This window comes from Salmo salar, chromosome 13, assembly GCF_965601325.2.
Source record: "Salmo salar chromosome 13, fSalSal1, whole genome shotgun sequence".
NCBI lineage: Eukaryota > Metazoa > Chordata > Actinopteri > Salmoniformes > Salmonidae > Salmo > Salmo salar.
This window is the reverse complement of record NC_138303.1, coordinates 60,609,116-60,622,255: the sequence shown is the minus strand read 5'-3', so window position 1 is coordinate 60,622,255 and position 13,140 is coordinate 60,609,116. Positions and strand designations below refer to the sequence as shown.

Below are 13,140 nucleotides of genomic sequence, written 5' to 3'. Positions count from 1 at the left end.
CGTTCATAACCAAAGGTGGAATTTACTACATACGATTGGGAACTCGCAATTACTAGTGGGAAACGCATGTATCATCCCTAAGCTCCGACTTCTCCCACATGCTGACCTCTGACGTCACCGACTAAGGAAATGACCTTAACAAAATTTTCAGTAGTTAAACCAAAACATTATTTATATAAAAGCAATCTATTAATATGGTTTTTGAACAGTATAATTTGTGTACAAGCATGATAGCTGTATTTTCTGTTTATGGTTGATGCAGCTTGTTGGCCATTAGCCAATTGGCATTTCTCAACAAGTTCAAAGCACGTGATAGCATCCAACTTCACAACTGGTATTTACCACCTTCCCACTTGGTTATGAACACAGCATCATCGACAGGCAGAGACAGGTAAGGTGATAGACAGTCAGAGGTCATTTTCCCACATACAGTACATAATGTAGCGATTTCAAGACATCCTGCTTCCAAGATTAATTCATTACAGTTCCACATTTCTCCTACATCTTAATCAATGAGGACACACTGTTTTGCGTCATAATGACTTGGCAGCAAACCTTGTTTTGACTGTGAGCTGCTCCTTATGGCTGCCAATGTGATCAGTAGTTACAGTAGGCCTATGTTTTGACTCCGAATGTGGCCTAGGGCAGTGCGACAGACGGAGCGAGTTACCTTCCTCGCTGGGCAGGGAGAAGTCGTCAGGGTCATCCTGGGCCTCCAGGCAGGTGGCAGGGACCCAGCCTTGGGCCTCGTCTGAACTAACAAACCACCAACCTGCACACAAAGAGCAAAACGCACACAAACACAGAAGAGTCGGTCACACAGCAGAGGCTCTCTATAGGTCTTGTATTGGCCATGTCTATTTGGAAGGTTCTGAAGACAACGGGACAGCATTATACTGCTGCTATTTGGCAGTTGTCTTGGTACACATTAAAGTACCTGTATCTCATTTTCATTCAAGTATGATAACATTCTTTCAGTTGTTTGGGGGGGGGGGGGGGGGGGACCATTTGAGACAGTGTGGTTGCTTTATAAAACATGTTAAGGCCGCCAAGACTCAGGTTGTCCCAAATGGCACCCTATTCCCCTTATAGTGGACTACTATTGACCAGGGCCAATAGGGCCAACACTATATAAACAACTGTCATTTGGGACGCAACCTCAGTCATTTAGCTAAAGTCTGTTGCCATCTGATCCAGGTCTCGTACCAGACTCATTCTTCTCAATGACCTCCACCGTCTGTCCCACGTGCAGGCTGATCTCAGAGCTCTCCTGTTTCTCATAGTCAGTGACGGCCACATACTGGTCTAGGAACAGAGGGTCAGCTGAGGTGGAGTCTCCTGCAGGGAGGGACACAGAGCACACATACATGTACAGTACCAGTCAAAAGTTTGGACACACCTACTCATTCAATGATTTTTTTTTATTTTTACAATTTCTACATCGTAGAATAATAGTGACATCTAAACTATGAAATAACACATACGGAACCATGTAGTAACAAAGTGTTAAACAAATCAAAATATATTTTATACTCTTCAAAGTAGCTACCCTTTGTCTTGATGACAGCTTTGCACACTCTTGGCATTCTCTCAACCAGCTTCATAAGGAATGAGGAGTTCCCACATATGCTGAGCACTTGTTGGCTGCTTTTCCTTCACTCTGCGGTCCAAATCATCCCAAACCATCTCAATTGGGTTAAGGTTAGGTGATTGTGGAGGCCAGGTCATCTGATGCAGCACTCCATCACTCTCCTTCTTGGTCAAATAGCCCTTACACAGTGTGTTTTGGGTCATTGTCCTGCTGAAAAACAAATGATAGTCCCACTAAGCGCAAACCAGATGGGATGGTGTATTGCTGCAGAATGTTGTGGTAGCCATGCTGTTTAAGTGTGCCTTGAATTCTAAATAAATCCCTGACAGTGTCACCAGCAAAGCACCCCCACACCATCACACATCCTCCTCCATGCTTCACGGTGGGAACCACACATGCGAAGTTCATCCGTTCAACTACTCTGCATCTCACAAAGACATGGCGGTTGGAACCAAAAATCTCAAATTTAGACTCATCAGACCAGAGGACAATTTTCCAATGGTCTAATGTCCATTGCTCGTGTTTCTTGGCCCAAGCAAGGCTCTTCTTCTTACTGATATCCTTTACCAGTAGTTTGTTTGCAGCAATTCGACCATGAAGGCCTGATTCACACAGTGTCCTCTGAACAGTTGATGTTGAGATGTCTATTACTTGAACTGCAGCAGAGGTAACTCTCGGTCTTTCTTTCCTGTGGCAGTCCTCATGAGAGCCAGATTCATCATAGCGCTTGACGGTTTTTGTGACTGCACTTGAAGAAACTTTCAAAGTTCTTGGATTGACTGACTTTCATGTCTTAAAGTAATGATGGACTGTCGTTTCTCTTTGCTTATTTGAGCTGTTCTTGCCATAATATGGACTTGGTCTTTTGTCAAATAGGACTATCTTCTGTATATCCCCCCTACCATGTCACAGCACAACTGATTGGCTCAACGCATTAAGAAGGAAAGAAATGCCACAAATTAACTTTTAAACGAGGCACACCTGTCAATTGAAATGCATTCCAAGTGACTACATCATGAAGCTGGTTGAAAGAATGCCAAGAGTGTGCAAAGCTGTCATCATGGTGGCTATTTTGAATAATCTAAAATCTAAAATATATTTTGATTTGCTTAACACTTTTTTGGTTACTACATGATTCCATATGTGTTATTTCATAGTTTTGATGTCTTTACTATTATTCTACAATGTAGAAAATAGTCAAAATAAAGAAAAACCCTGTAATGAGTAGGTGTGTCCAAACCTTTGACTGGTACTGTATATCTGACCTCTCTACCAGCCACACCACACCGCAGAGAGCAGATAGAGCCAGAGGATGAGGATGAAGAGGAAGCAGGCAGAAGACAGAAGAAGAAAATGGTGGTCAGAGAGCAGAGGGAGGGAGTGTTTGAGAGGGAGATGTTATGAGAGACGACAGGATAGGGAGGAGGGTTATGCTAATCACCCGCGTGGCTGCCACAGAGATAGAGACAACCCGCCACCAGGACACCCCAACACCTAGACTACCACAATGCTGTAGGTTAGAACAACAAGAGGGCCTGCTCTGTATTGTGCCCTCGATGGGATGACAACCAGAGCTACCCCTGGGGATGCAGAATGTGATGCACTCATAATATCCTCTAAATGCATAATTGTCCAGAGACGGAGCCTTATACTTATACCATCCTGCATCAAGTCTCTTAAACTAGATATTATAGATTATGAAAACTGTCACGTCTGATACCCCAAGAGCCAACGACACAGAATGAGGATGGTAATGTTGTTGTTGTTGTGGCACAGCATGCACATCTATCAAGGTGACGATTATTTCCCACAACCAAGACAGGGTTGATTTCAGCACAGGAGCAAGGGAGTTGGGCAGGGTATACAGTCAGATACACAGCATCTGGTGCCCTCTTGACATAACTAACACACCGCCATGCACATCACACAGAGTGAGCACCAAGCTTGCCCCACCCTGCCCTCTCTACCCCATCTGTCCCTAGCCTGGTCCCAGACCTGTATTTGCTTTAGCTTGATATAGAGACAGATGCGTTGGCTGAATCACATACAAGGCTATCCCTTCCCCCGCTCTACCCTGCACTGCCCAGGCCCACCTCAGAGCCACGTCCCAACTAAAAGGCCCAACAGCCAAGGGCCCCTAACGGATGGCTAGCAACCCAGGGGTCACACACAAAGTATGGCCAAGCATGAATCTGTTACTACCTCTCTTTAGGAAAGTAGTCGCTCTCTCCACAATCCCTGATGGAGGAAAATGAAGGAAATTGAAATTGAAACTTGACATGGATAGAAAATATATGGGTTGGTTAAATGAAAAAAGAAGAGGCAAAACTCTGAAACAAAACACTATGTAGAAGTAGTGGTGTGTATCTAACTTCAAATAAATGTAATATAATGATAGACTTGGTCTTACTACAATCTTACATCTTTATATAGCAATCTAGAGTGAGAATAATGGAGAGTATGCAACAATACAGCTAGAGGGCGCTCCAATCCCCATTGAGAAATGTAGTCAGATGGATGCAAACACCACAGAGACTTTTTTCTCTGCCAGGTGCAATAGGACCTCTGAGTTATACAGTCGTGGCCAAAAGTTTTGAGAATGACACAAATATTAATTTTCACAAAGTCTGCTGCCTCAGTTTGTATGATGGCAATTTGCATATACTCCAGAATGTTTTGAAGAGTGATCAGATGAATTGCAATTAATTGCAAAGTCCCTCTTTGCCATGCAAATGAACTGAATCCCCCAAAAACATTTCCACTGCATTTCAGCCCTGCCACAAAAGGACCAGCTGACATCATGTCAGTGATTCTCTCGTTAACACAGATGTGAGTGTTGACGAGGACAAGGCTGGAGATCATGCTGTCATGCTGATTGAGTTCAAATAACAGACTGGAAGCTTGAAAAGGAGGGTGGTGCTTGGAATCATTGTTCTTCCTCTGTCAACAATGGTTTCCTGCAAGGAAACACGTGCCATCATCATTGCGTTGCACAAAAAGGGCTTCACAGGCAAGGATATTGCTGCCAGTAAGATTGCACCTAAATCAACCATTTATTGGATCATCAAGAACTTCCAGGAGAGCGGTTCAATTGTTGTGAAGAAGGCTTCAGGGCGCCCAAGAAAGTCCAGCAAGAGCCAGGACCGTCTCCTAAAGTTGATTCAGCTGCGGGATCGGGGCACCACCAGTACAGAGCTTGCTCAGGAATGGCAGCAAGCAGGTGTGAGTGCATCTGCACTCACAGAGAGGAGAAGACTTTTGGAGGATGGCCTGGTATCAAGAAGGGCAGCAAAGAAGCCACTTCTTTCCAGGAAAAACATCAGGGACAGACTGATATTCTGCAAAAAAAGGTACAGGAATTGGACTGCTGAGGACTGGGGTAAAGTCATTTTCTCTGATGAATCCCCTTTCCGACTATTTGGGGCATCTGGAAAAAAGCTTGTCCGGAGAAGACAAGGTGAGCGCTACCATCAGTCCTGTGTCATGCCAACAGTAAAGCATCCTGAGACCATTCATGTGTGGGGTTGCTTCTCAGCCAAGGGAGTGGACTCACTCACAATTTTGCCTAAGAACACAGCCATGAATAAAGAATGGTGCCAACACATCCTCCGAGAGCAACTTCTCCCAACCATCCAGGAACAATTTGGTGATGAACAATGCCTTTTCCAGCATGACGGAGCACCTTGCCATAAGGCAAAAGTGATAACTAAGTGGCTCAGGGAACAAAACATCTATATTTTGGGTCCATGGCCAGGAAACTCCCCAGACTTTAATCCCATTGAGAACTTGTGGTCAATCCTCAAGAGGCGGGTGGAAAAACAAAAACCCACAAACTCCAAGCATTGATTATGCAAGAATGGGCTGCCATCAGTCAGGATGTGGCCCAGAAGTTAATTGACAGCATGCCAGGGTGGATTGCAGAGGTCTTGAAAAAGAAGGGTCAACACTGCAAATATTGACTCTTTGCATCAACTTCATGTAATTGTCAATAAAAGCCTTTGACACTTATGAAATGCTTGTAATTGTACTTCAGTATTCCATAGTAACATCTGACAAAAATATCTAAAGACACTGATGCAGCAGACTTTGAAAATGAATATTTGTGTCATTCTCAAAACTTTTGGCTGTATGTAAGATTGTAGTAAGACTGTGGCTGTACTCTTAAATACTGGGGCAGGATATGTTAATCCTAATCTATTTATCTATTTCACTTCAGTGCTCATCCAGATGATATTGTCCACATAAACGTAATACCACAAACAATAATAACTTATACCAAAATGTAAAACAAAAAACTTCCTTACCTGGCTTCTTCTTTCCAATGGGTTCCCTGTAAAAGAGAAAAGAAATCATTAGAATCAAGTAAGAGGAAATATATAACTTGGACAGAGTGAGTCAGTAAAGGAGTTTGGAACGTTTTATTACTTAGAAACACTTTGAAAATATTTCCACCTACGTAACAACGGATATATGCTTCTGAAAATATAAAAATGTTAACCCTGTGAATAACCACACGGATTCTATTCATTTCATTCAGGCAAGTTTTGGGACTCACTTTGAAATAAATAATTTGATCACGATTCAACCACATTCAAATCTCAGTTATACATTTGTTCTGCTAGTCATGCAGGCTCTAGTCTAGATGAGTGAAACTAAAAACTCTGTAAGATCCATTACATATCTACAGATGTGCTGACCTTTGCTCCAGATGAGAGGGGATATGGTTGATAGTGAGTTTCTGATACTGTGCTGAATGAGAACATGATACTGTATCCGCTCAGTCTGCTTTATCCATTTGGACTGCAATCCTCTATCATTCTCATATGCAGTAGCCGATTCAATGTCCAGATGCTCAGGGACACTGAGGTGGCTAATTCAGCCTGACTTTCTATTCTTTCTACACTCTCTCACACACACAACTGTCCATCTTTTTTTCCTCCTGAATTAAAATTCACTCTCAATCACATAATGCATTGTTCGCCTGGCAACTCTGTTATTGCGCTAGCCCCAGAGCATCTGCTACATTACTTAAATGTAATACATCTCCAGCCATTAGTTTGACTATTAGCGTACTGTCAAAAGAGTCTCCAGCCAAAACAGCCACAGCTCCACCACTAGCCTGACTTATCAAAGGGAAGCAGACGGCTAGTGGCAGACTGGAGTCGGGACTGGGTCAGAAAGGCAACGCACTGTCCAGTATCCTGTATTCCGTAAGTATATTACAAGAGCTTTCCATAAGATCAAATCAGCCCTCCCCCTCACGCTAAATGAGGTAGCGTTGGACTATGGTTGAGTCAATCACGGTCAAGGATGCATTGAATAGGAGGACCAACACATCAGTGGGAGGATGGGAGGACTGTGTTCAATATGGAGCTTTAAAACCTAGAGCAAGCCCATTCCACTACCAGGTGCCAGACCACAGATGTCCTAACCAATGATGAGCTAGCAATATTGGGGCTCATCCTCTCTTCTCTTCTACATCTTCCTTATACCTCTCCACTCCTTTCCTCCCTTCTACCTCTCCTTGCCTGTCTTTTATATCTCCCCTCCCCTCCTCTACCGCTCTCTCTCCTCTACTCTCTCATGCCTGCTACTTCAATCTCGCCAATGGACAGACAGTGACATCCCTCCTTACTCTGGTAGATTTATAGAGGGCTGTATAGCGACCCAAGAGAGGGGCTGGTGACACGATGTCAGCCCAGCTGAACACAGTCTGCATTAGAAGAGAGCTGTAATCCAATTTTAATAAAGACAAACCAAGGTCTTTTCTATATTCATCTGCCTCTCCCTCCGACCCTCCATCCTCCCCTCCCCCGTCCCTAGTAGCAGATGCTTGGGGTTTGTCTGTCTGAGAGGTAGCTAATAAGGTATGTGTCCTTGGCAACGGCCAGAGGGAACTAGCTCTCCTCCATCTGTCTGTCTAAGGAGATGACCTGACAGCAGCCATTCATAGTGGCCAGAGCAGTGACAGGCCTTGTATTCTTCTCCTTCCACAGAGATTAATCTCCTCCGCAGTTACTGAACACACCATGCATATTTTATCAAACAATCAGGCACCAGGCAGCCATCTTGGATTTCGACCAAGGTACTCATGACTGCAATAATGCCGATGGCCAACAAACTCTGAGGAACGATAAGCATCCTTGTGCAAAATCACTGATTAACGGTGCAGAATTATATTGTTGACGTTCAGTGACATTCTATTGATTTGTTTGTCAAACGGCGCACAGCAAAAAAGCTGATCGACAAACTATCGCAGAAAAGTGTTTGGTTAAGATTGGACAGCCTAGATAAGATTGTAACATTACTCCCATAAACCCTGAAGTAGTTTTGGGGTGTGTGAGTCGAACACCTCTGCATAAATAAATATAACACATAGGCCTAGCTATGTGGCTAGATGACTGTAGCTGAGCATGTCAAATCTGGGTTGAAGTACACATAGATAGAAAGCGGTTTGTTATCGCAGAAAAACTAGTAAGAAAAATGTGGGACTTGTCAAATAGGGAAGGAAGAAAAATATAATCTGAAGAGCATCAGGTTTGATACATTTCACCAGCCATCACTGGGCAAGCAATAGTTTAAAGGCCCAGCGCAGTCAAAAGCAGTCACCTGTTACCACTAGTAACCCCTCCTGCCCTCCAGGCGTCTGGTAGCTCAACAACACATACGTGACGGGGGGAAATGGCGTGGTGACTTTATGACCTGTGTTGGCACGTTGTAACTGTCAGGCTGACTATGACACTAATGTGTTGATTGAGATTTACAAGAGTTCATGCCGCCTCAGCAGTTCTCTCATACACTGCTCCGCTAGGCTACATGTTATGTAGCTCTCACTCAGGGCAAACCAACTGCTCCCCCCACCACCACAGCAATACCAGAGGGAGCATGACATCATAGTCATTACACTCTATGATAACCTATTACTGATGGATTGGCTTGTTTCAACATAAAATTACATGGTGGTCAGGAGGAGGTACTTTCTGCTACTTCATGAAACAAAGCCTGTACACAGCATTACACTTCTCTTTCTTTATTTGTAGTGTTTGTTGTTGGCCCAGTACACGCGTGCATGTTTGAATGTGCATACTGTATAACTTATATGTATTTGTGCTGCTTGTCAGACTGTGTGACAGTGTGTTCCTTTGACAAGATGGTGACGAATGGTGTGATGTGTAGCTTACTCTTTAGGTGGGTTGAGGTCCTCAGGACGAGTCTCGAAGAACACACGAACCTCCTCACACTGGGATATGTACACGGGCAGCTGAATAAGAGCCTGCGCATAAACACAGAAACACACGAAGGTTCGAATGTTAATCAGAACCAAATGAAGAGTTTCATTCCAAAACGCTATGCAGTATATCCATTTTCCGAATTGTTGGTAAATTTGCTTTTATTGATTAAAGAAAATAAGAAATTGTATGTTTTTTCACTATCTAATCATGGCATGGGGTTGTTTAATGACAGATGTATTTGTTTAAAATCTTTTTGTTGTTGTTGCTAAACGCTACATATCCGCCTCACTCTCAGAAATAAGTAGTACTGCTAGGTTTTACATAAACTTAGATTAGAGTGATTAAAACTCGTTTTTCAACCACTCCACAAATTTCTTGTAAACAAACTAAATTTTGGCAAGTCGGTTAGTACATCTACTTTGTGCATGACGAGTAATTTTTCCCAACAATTGTTTACAGACAGATTATTTCACAATTCCAGAGGGTCAGAAGTTTACATACACTAAGTTGACTGTGCCTTTAAACAGCTTGGAAAATTCCAGAAAATGATGTCATGGCTTTAGAAGCTTCTGATAGGCTGATTGGCATCATTTGAGTCAATTGGAGTTGTACCTGTGGACGTATTTCAAGGCCCTTCAAACTCAGAGCCTCTTTGCTTGACATCATGGGAAAATCAAAAGATATCAGCCAAGACCTCAAAAAAATGTGTGTAGACCTCCACAAGTCTGGCTCATCCTTGGGAGCAATTTCCAAACGCCTGAAGGTACAACGTTCATCTGTACAAACAATAGTACGCAAGTATAAACACCATGGGACCACGAAGCCGCCACACCGCTCAGGAAGGAGACACGTTCTGTCTCCTAGAGATGAACATACTTTGGTGTGAAAAGTGCAAATGAATCCCAGAACAGGGTCCAACAAAGGACCCTGAAGATGCTGGAGGAAACAGGTACAAAAGTATCTATATCCACACAACCTGAAAGGCTGCTCAGCAAGGAAGAAACCACTGCTTTTAAACCGCCATTAAAAAGACAGACTATGGTTTGCAACTGCACATGGGGACAAAGATCGTACTTTTTGGATAAATGTCCTCTGGTCTAATGAAACAAAAATAGAGCTGTTTGGCCATAATGACCATCGTTATGTTTGGAGGGAAAAGGGGGAGGCCTGCAAGCCGAAGAACACCATCCCAACCGTGATGCCATCTATTTTGTGAAGCGCACCAGTCCCTCCTGCAGCAAAGTACCCCCACAACATGATGCTGCCACCCCCGTGCTTCACGGTTGGGATGGTGTTCTTCGGCTTGCAATACTCCCCTTTTCCTCCAAACATAACGATGGTCATTATGGCCAAACAGTTATATTTTTTTCATCAGGGATTCATTTGCACTTTTCGCACCAAAGTACGTTCATCTCTAGGAGACAGAATGCGTCTCCTTCCTGAGCGGTATGACGGCTGCATTGTCCCATGGTGTTTATACTTGCGTACTACTGTTTGCACAGATGAACGTGGTACCTTCAGGCGTTTAGAAATTGCTCCCAAGCATGAACCAGACTTGTGGAGGTTTACACATTTTTTTGAGGTCTTGGCTAATTTCTTTTGATTTTCCCATGATGTATTGATTTTGAAGGTAGGCCTTGAAATACAGCCACAGGTACACCTTCAATTGACTCAAATGATGTCAATTAGCCTATCAGAAGCTTCTAAAGCCATGACATTTTCTGGAATTTTCCAAGCTGTTTAAAGGCACAGTCAACTTAGTGTATGTAAACTTCTGACCCACTGGAATTGTTATAAGTGAAATAATTTGTCAAAACAATTGTTGGAAAAATGTCATGCAGAAAGTAGATGTCCTAACCGGCTTGCCTATACTAAGTTTGTTAAGAAATTTGTGGAGTGGTTGAAAAACAAGTTAATGACTCCAACCTAAGTGTATGTAAACTTCTGACTTCAACTGTATATATTATAAATCAATATAGTAGTAATATGGTATCTGTATTTAAATAATTTACATTTGACATTTACCAGACGCTCTTATCCAGGGCTGTTAGGTTCTGCTTTTCTTTTCTTAGCCAACCTTGTGTTCTTGAACGTAGCCCTCTCTTTCATTTTTGTTCATTGATTTCACCTGTGTTTGTTTCTCACCTGGTCTCATCAGCTCCCTATTTAGTTCAATTCTTTCTGTTTGTATGGTTGTGAGGTATTGTTTGTGTTTGACCATTGCCTGCCTGTGACCACGATTCCTGCCTTCTGCGAAGGCTTAATAAACATCTGCTGTGCTCTGCGTGTGAATCTACAACTTTTTCTCCCTGAGTATTCACTACAAGGGCGACATACATAAGTGCATTCATCTTAAGATAGCCAGGTGACACAACCACAGATCACAGTGAAATATACAGGATACGAACATTCCATTCCAGCTGAACAATGGATATAGCGTTTTGCAAAAAAAAAAATGTTTCATATACATCGAAAATATATGATTTAAACATCTGAGCACAGTAATATTTTACACACACATGAACGTACCCATAAGCAATCATTTCGGATGAAAAAAACACTTGAAACATTTGTGGATATAGCATTTTGGAAATAAACTCAAATGCTGCTATTGTATTTATATCAGCGGCAGTAGTATTAGGAGTAGTGGTGTTCACTTGGAAATACGTAGCCTGTTTCCCAGGAGAACTACTATATGAGAAATAATGATACAGCAAAGTGAATGACAGCTATAGTACAGGTGCTACATTCAAATACCATGTCCTCTTGCGTAGGCAAAACTACATACAGCAGGCATTACTACACAACCACACCAACATAGAAAAAGCATCTACTGTACCTAAATGGAGCCTAGTCCACTCTATTCTATTTCCTGTTTCTAATCTATCATCATTGATCCTTTCTCCCTGTGGGGGCCCACAGGGCTGTGGCTCTGACCACGGCTCTGTGGATAATCTAGTGGTGGGGGAGAGATGCGGGCTGACAGGGCCAACAGGGCCATTCCTCAGGAGATGAAAGGCTAACTGGTCTGAGATCTCTCTCTCTCTTTCTCAGCCTCAAAGGCCTCAGCACCTCAGTGATCCAACTGATCCAATGCCTAGAACCAGCTGGTGGGTCTCTCCAACAACACAGCCCTTATTATCACTGTGTGCAGAGTGGCAAGTATGCAGCACACTCCTCGCTGCCATGAGGCATTTCTCAAAGCTATCCATCTCAGCCTCAGACCCAGCATACATCTGCATTTAATAAGGCTAAGTGCCTCAGTACTGTCCACCCAGAGAGGGGCAGCTCTCTCTCGCTCCCCCAGAGCCTGAATTATGATATGGCTGGCCCGTATCATAAAATACGGGCCAGACAGAGTTCAAGGTGCCCTTGTCCAGTGTGGCACCTAGCCCTTTTGGACTCACCGTATGGGAAACCGTGCCAACAGACTGCCCATGCTAAAAGTGTGGGAGGATTGCCATAGGCTTAGCTGAAACCCTGTTCTCCATTAGCGTCGGTGTAAGAGGGTGTGCGTGTGTGCGCGTGCATACGTACGTGTGTGACTGTCCAGTGGTCAATTACAAAGATTAAAATCTTAAAATGCCTTTTTATGGGAGAAAAATCAAAATGATTCTCTGGAGTCAGCTAAGAGTCAGATGATAAATGTTTTAAGTGTTGACCTCCAGAGGAGCCCCCCCATCCCCTGGTCCTGCTGACTGAATCTGGTACACTGTGTCTGGGGTTAGGAAGAACATACTCCCCCTGTATTTCTCACCCCTTCACTCTGCCTGCGACCTGGCAGGTCATTAGTATTCTCCCCAGAGACTGGGAGCCGGAAGGCACATTACAGCAAATTGACTTTATTGGTGGTCTTTACAGCAGGCAGCATTAACCTAATTGTGTGTGTGTGTGCGCGTAAGTGTGTGTGTGGCGTTGAGTGCATGTGTGCAAGTCAAACAGAAAACAGTGAAGGTGGGGAGAGAATATACATACATTACATGTATATTCAAGTAGATTATAGGGGTGGCAGGTAGCCTAGTGTTTAGAGCGTTTGGCCAGTAACCGAAAGGTTGCTGGATCAAATCCCCGAGTTGACAAGATAAAAATCTGTTGTTCTGCCCCTGAGCAAGGCAGTTAACCCACTGTTCCCCGGGCGCCGAGACGTGGATGTCAATTTAAGGCAGCCTCTCTGATTCAGAGGTGGTTGGGTTAAATGTGGAAGACACATTTCAGTTGAAGGCATTCAGTTGTACAACTGACTAGGTATCCCCCTTTCAATTTCTTAAACAGCATACACCAGCATTCTATAGCCCACCCTTTCCAAACAATGGAAAT

The 13,140-nt window shown here is 43.4% G+C and overlaps 1 protein-coding gene across 4 annotated transcripts in view; it reads right to left on the bottom strand.

Moving 5' to 3' along the window:
* Positions 1 to 13,140, bottom strand: part of LOC106567509 (SH3 and PX domain-containing protein 2B) — a 92,571-nt gene that overhangs the window by 22,024 nt on the left and 57,407 nt on the right. For 2 of the 4 annotated variants that reach the window (XM_014136822.3, XM_014136824.3), the window contains exons 5-9: positions 8,773 to 8,864; positions 5,896 to 5,921; positions 3,794 to 3,829; positions 1,207 to 1,338; positions 671 to 772 (exon numbers count right to left, since the gene is read on the bottom strand). In XM_014136822.3, the coding sequence (XP_013992297.3) occupies positions 671 to 772; positions 1,207 to 1,338; positions 3,794 to 3,829; positions 5,896 to 5,921; positions 8,773 to 8,864 (388 nt within the window). The remainder of the gene's footprint in view (positions 1 to 670; positions 773 to 1,206; positions 1,339 to 3,793; positions 3,830 to 5,895; positions 5,922 to 8,772; positions 8,865 to 13,140) is intronic. The other 2 variants (XM_014136823.3, XM_014136825.3) reach the window with 1 other exon arrangement.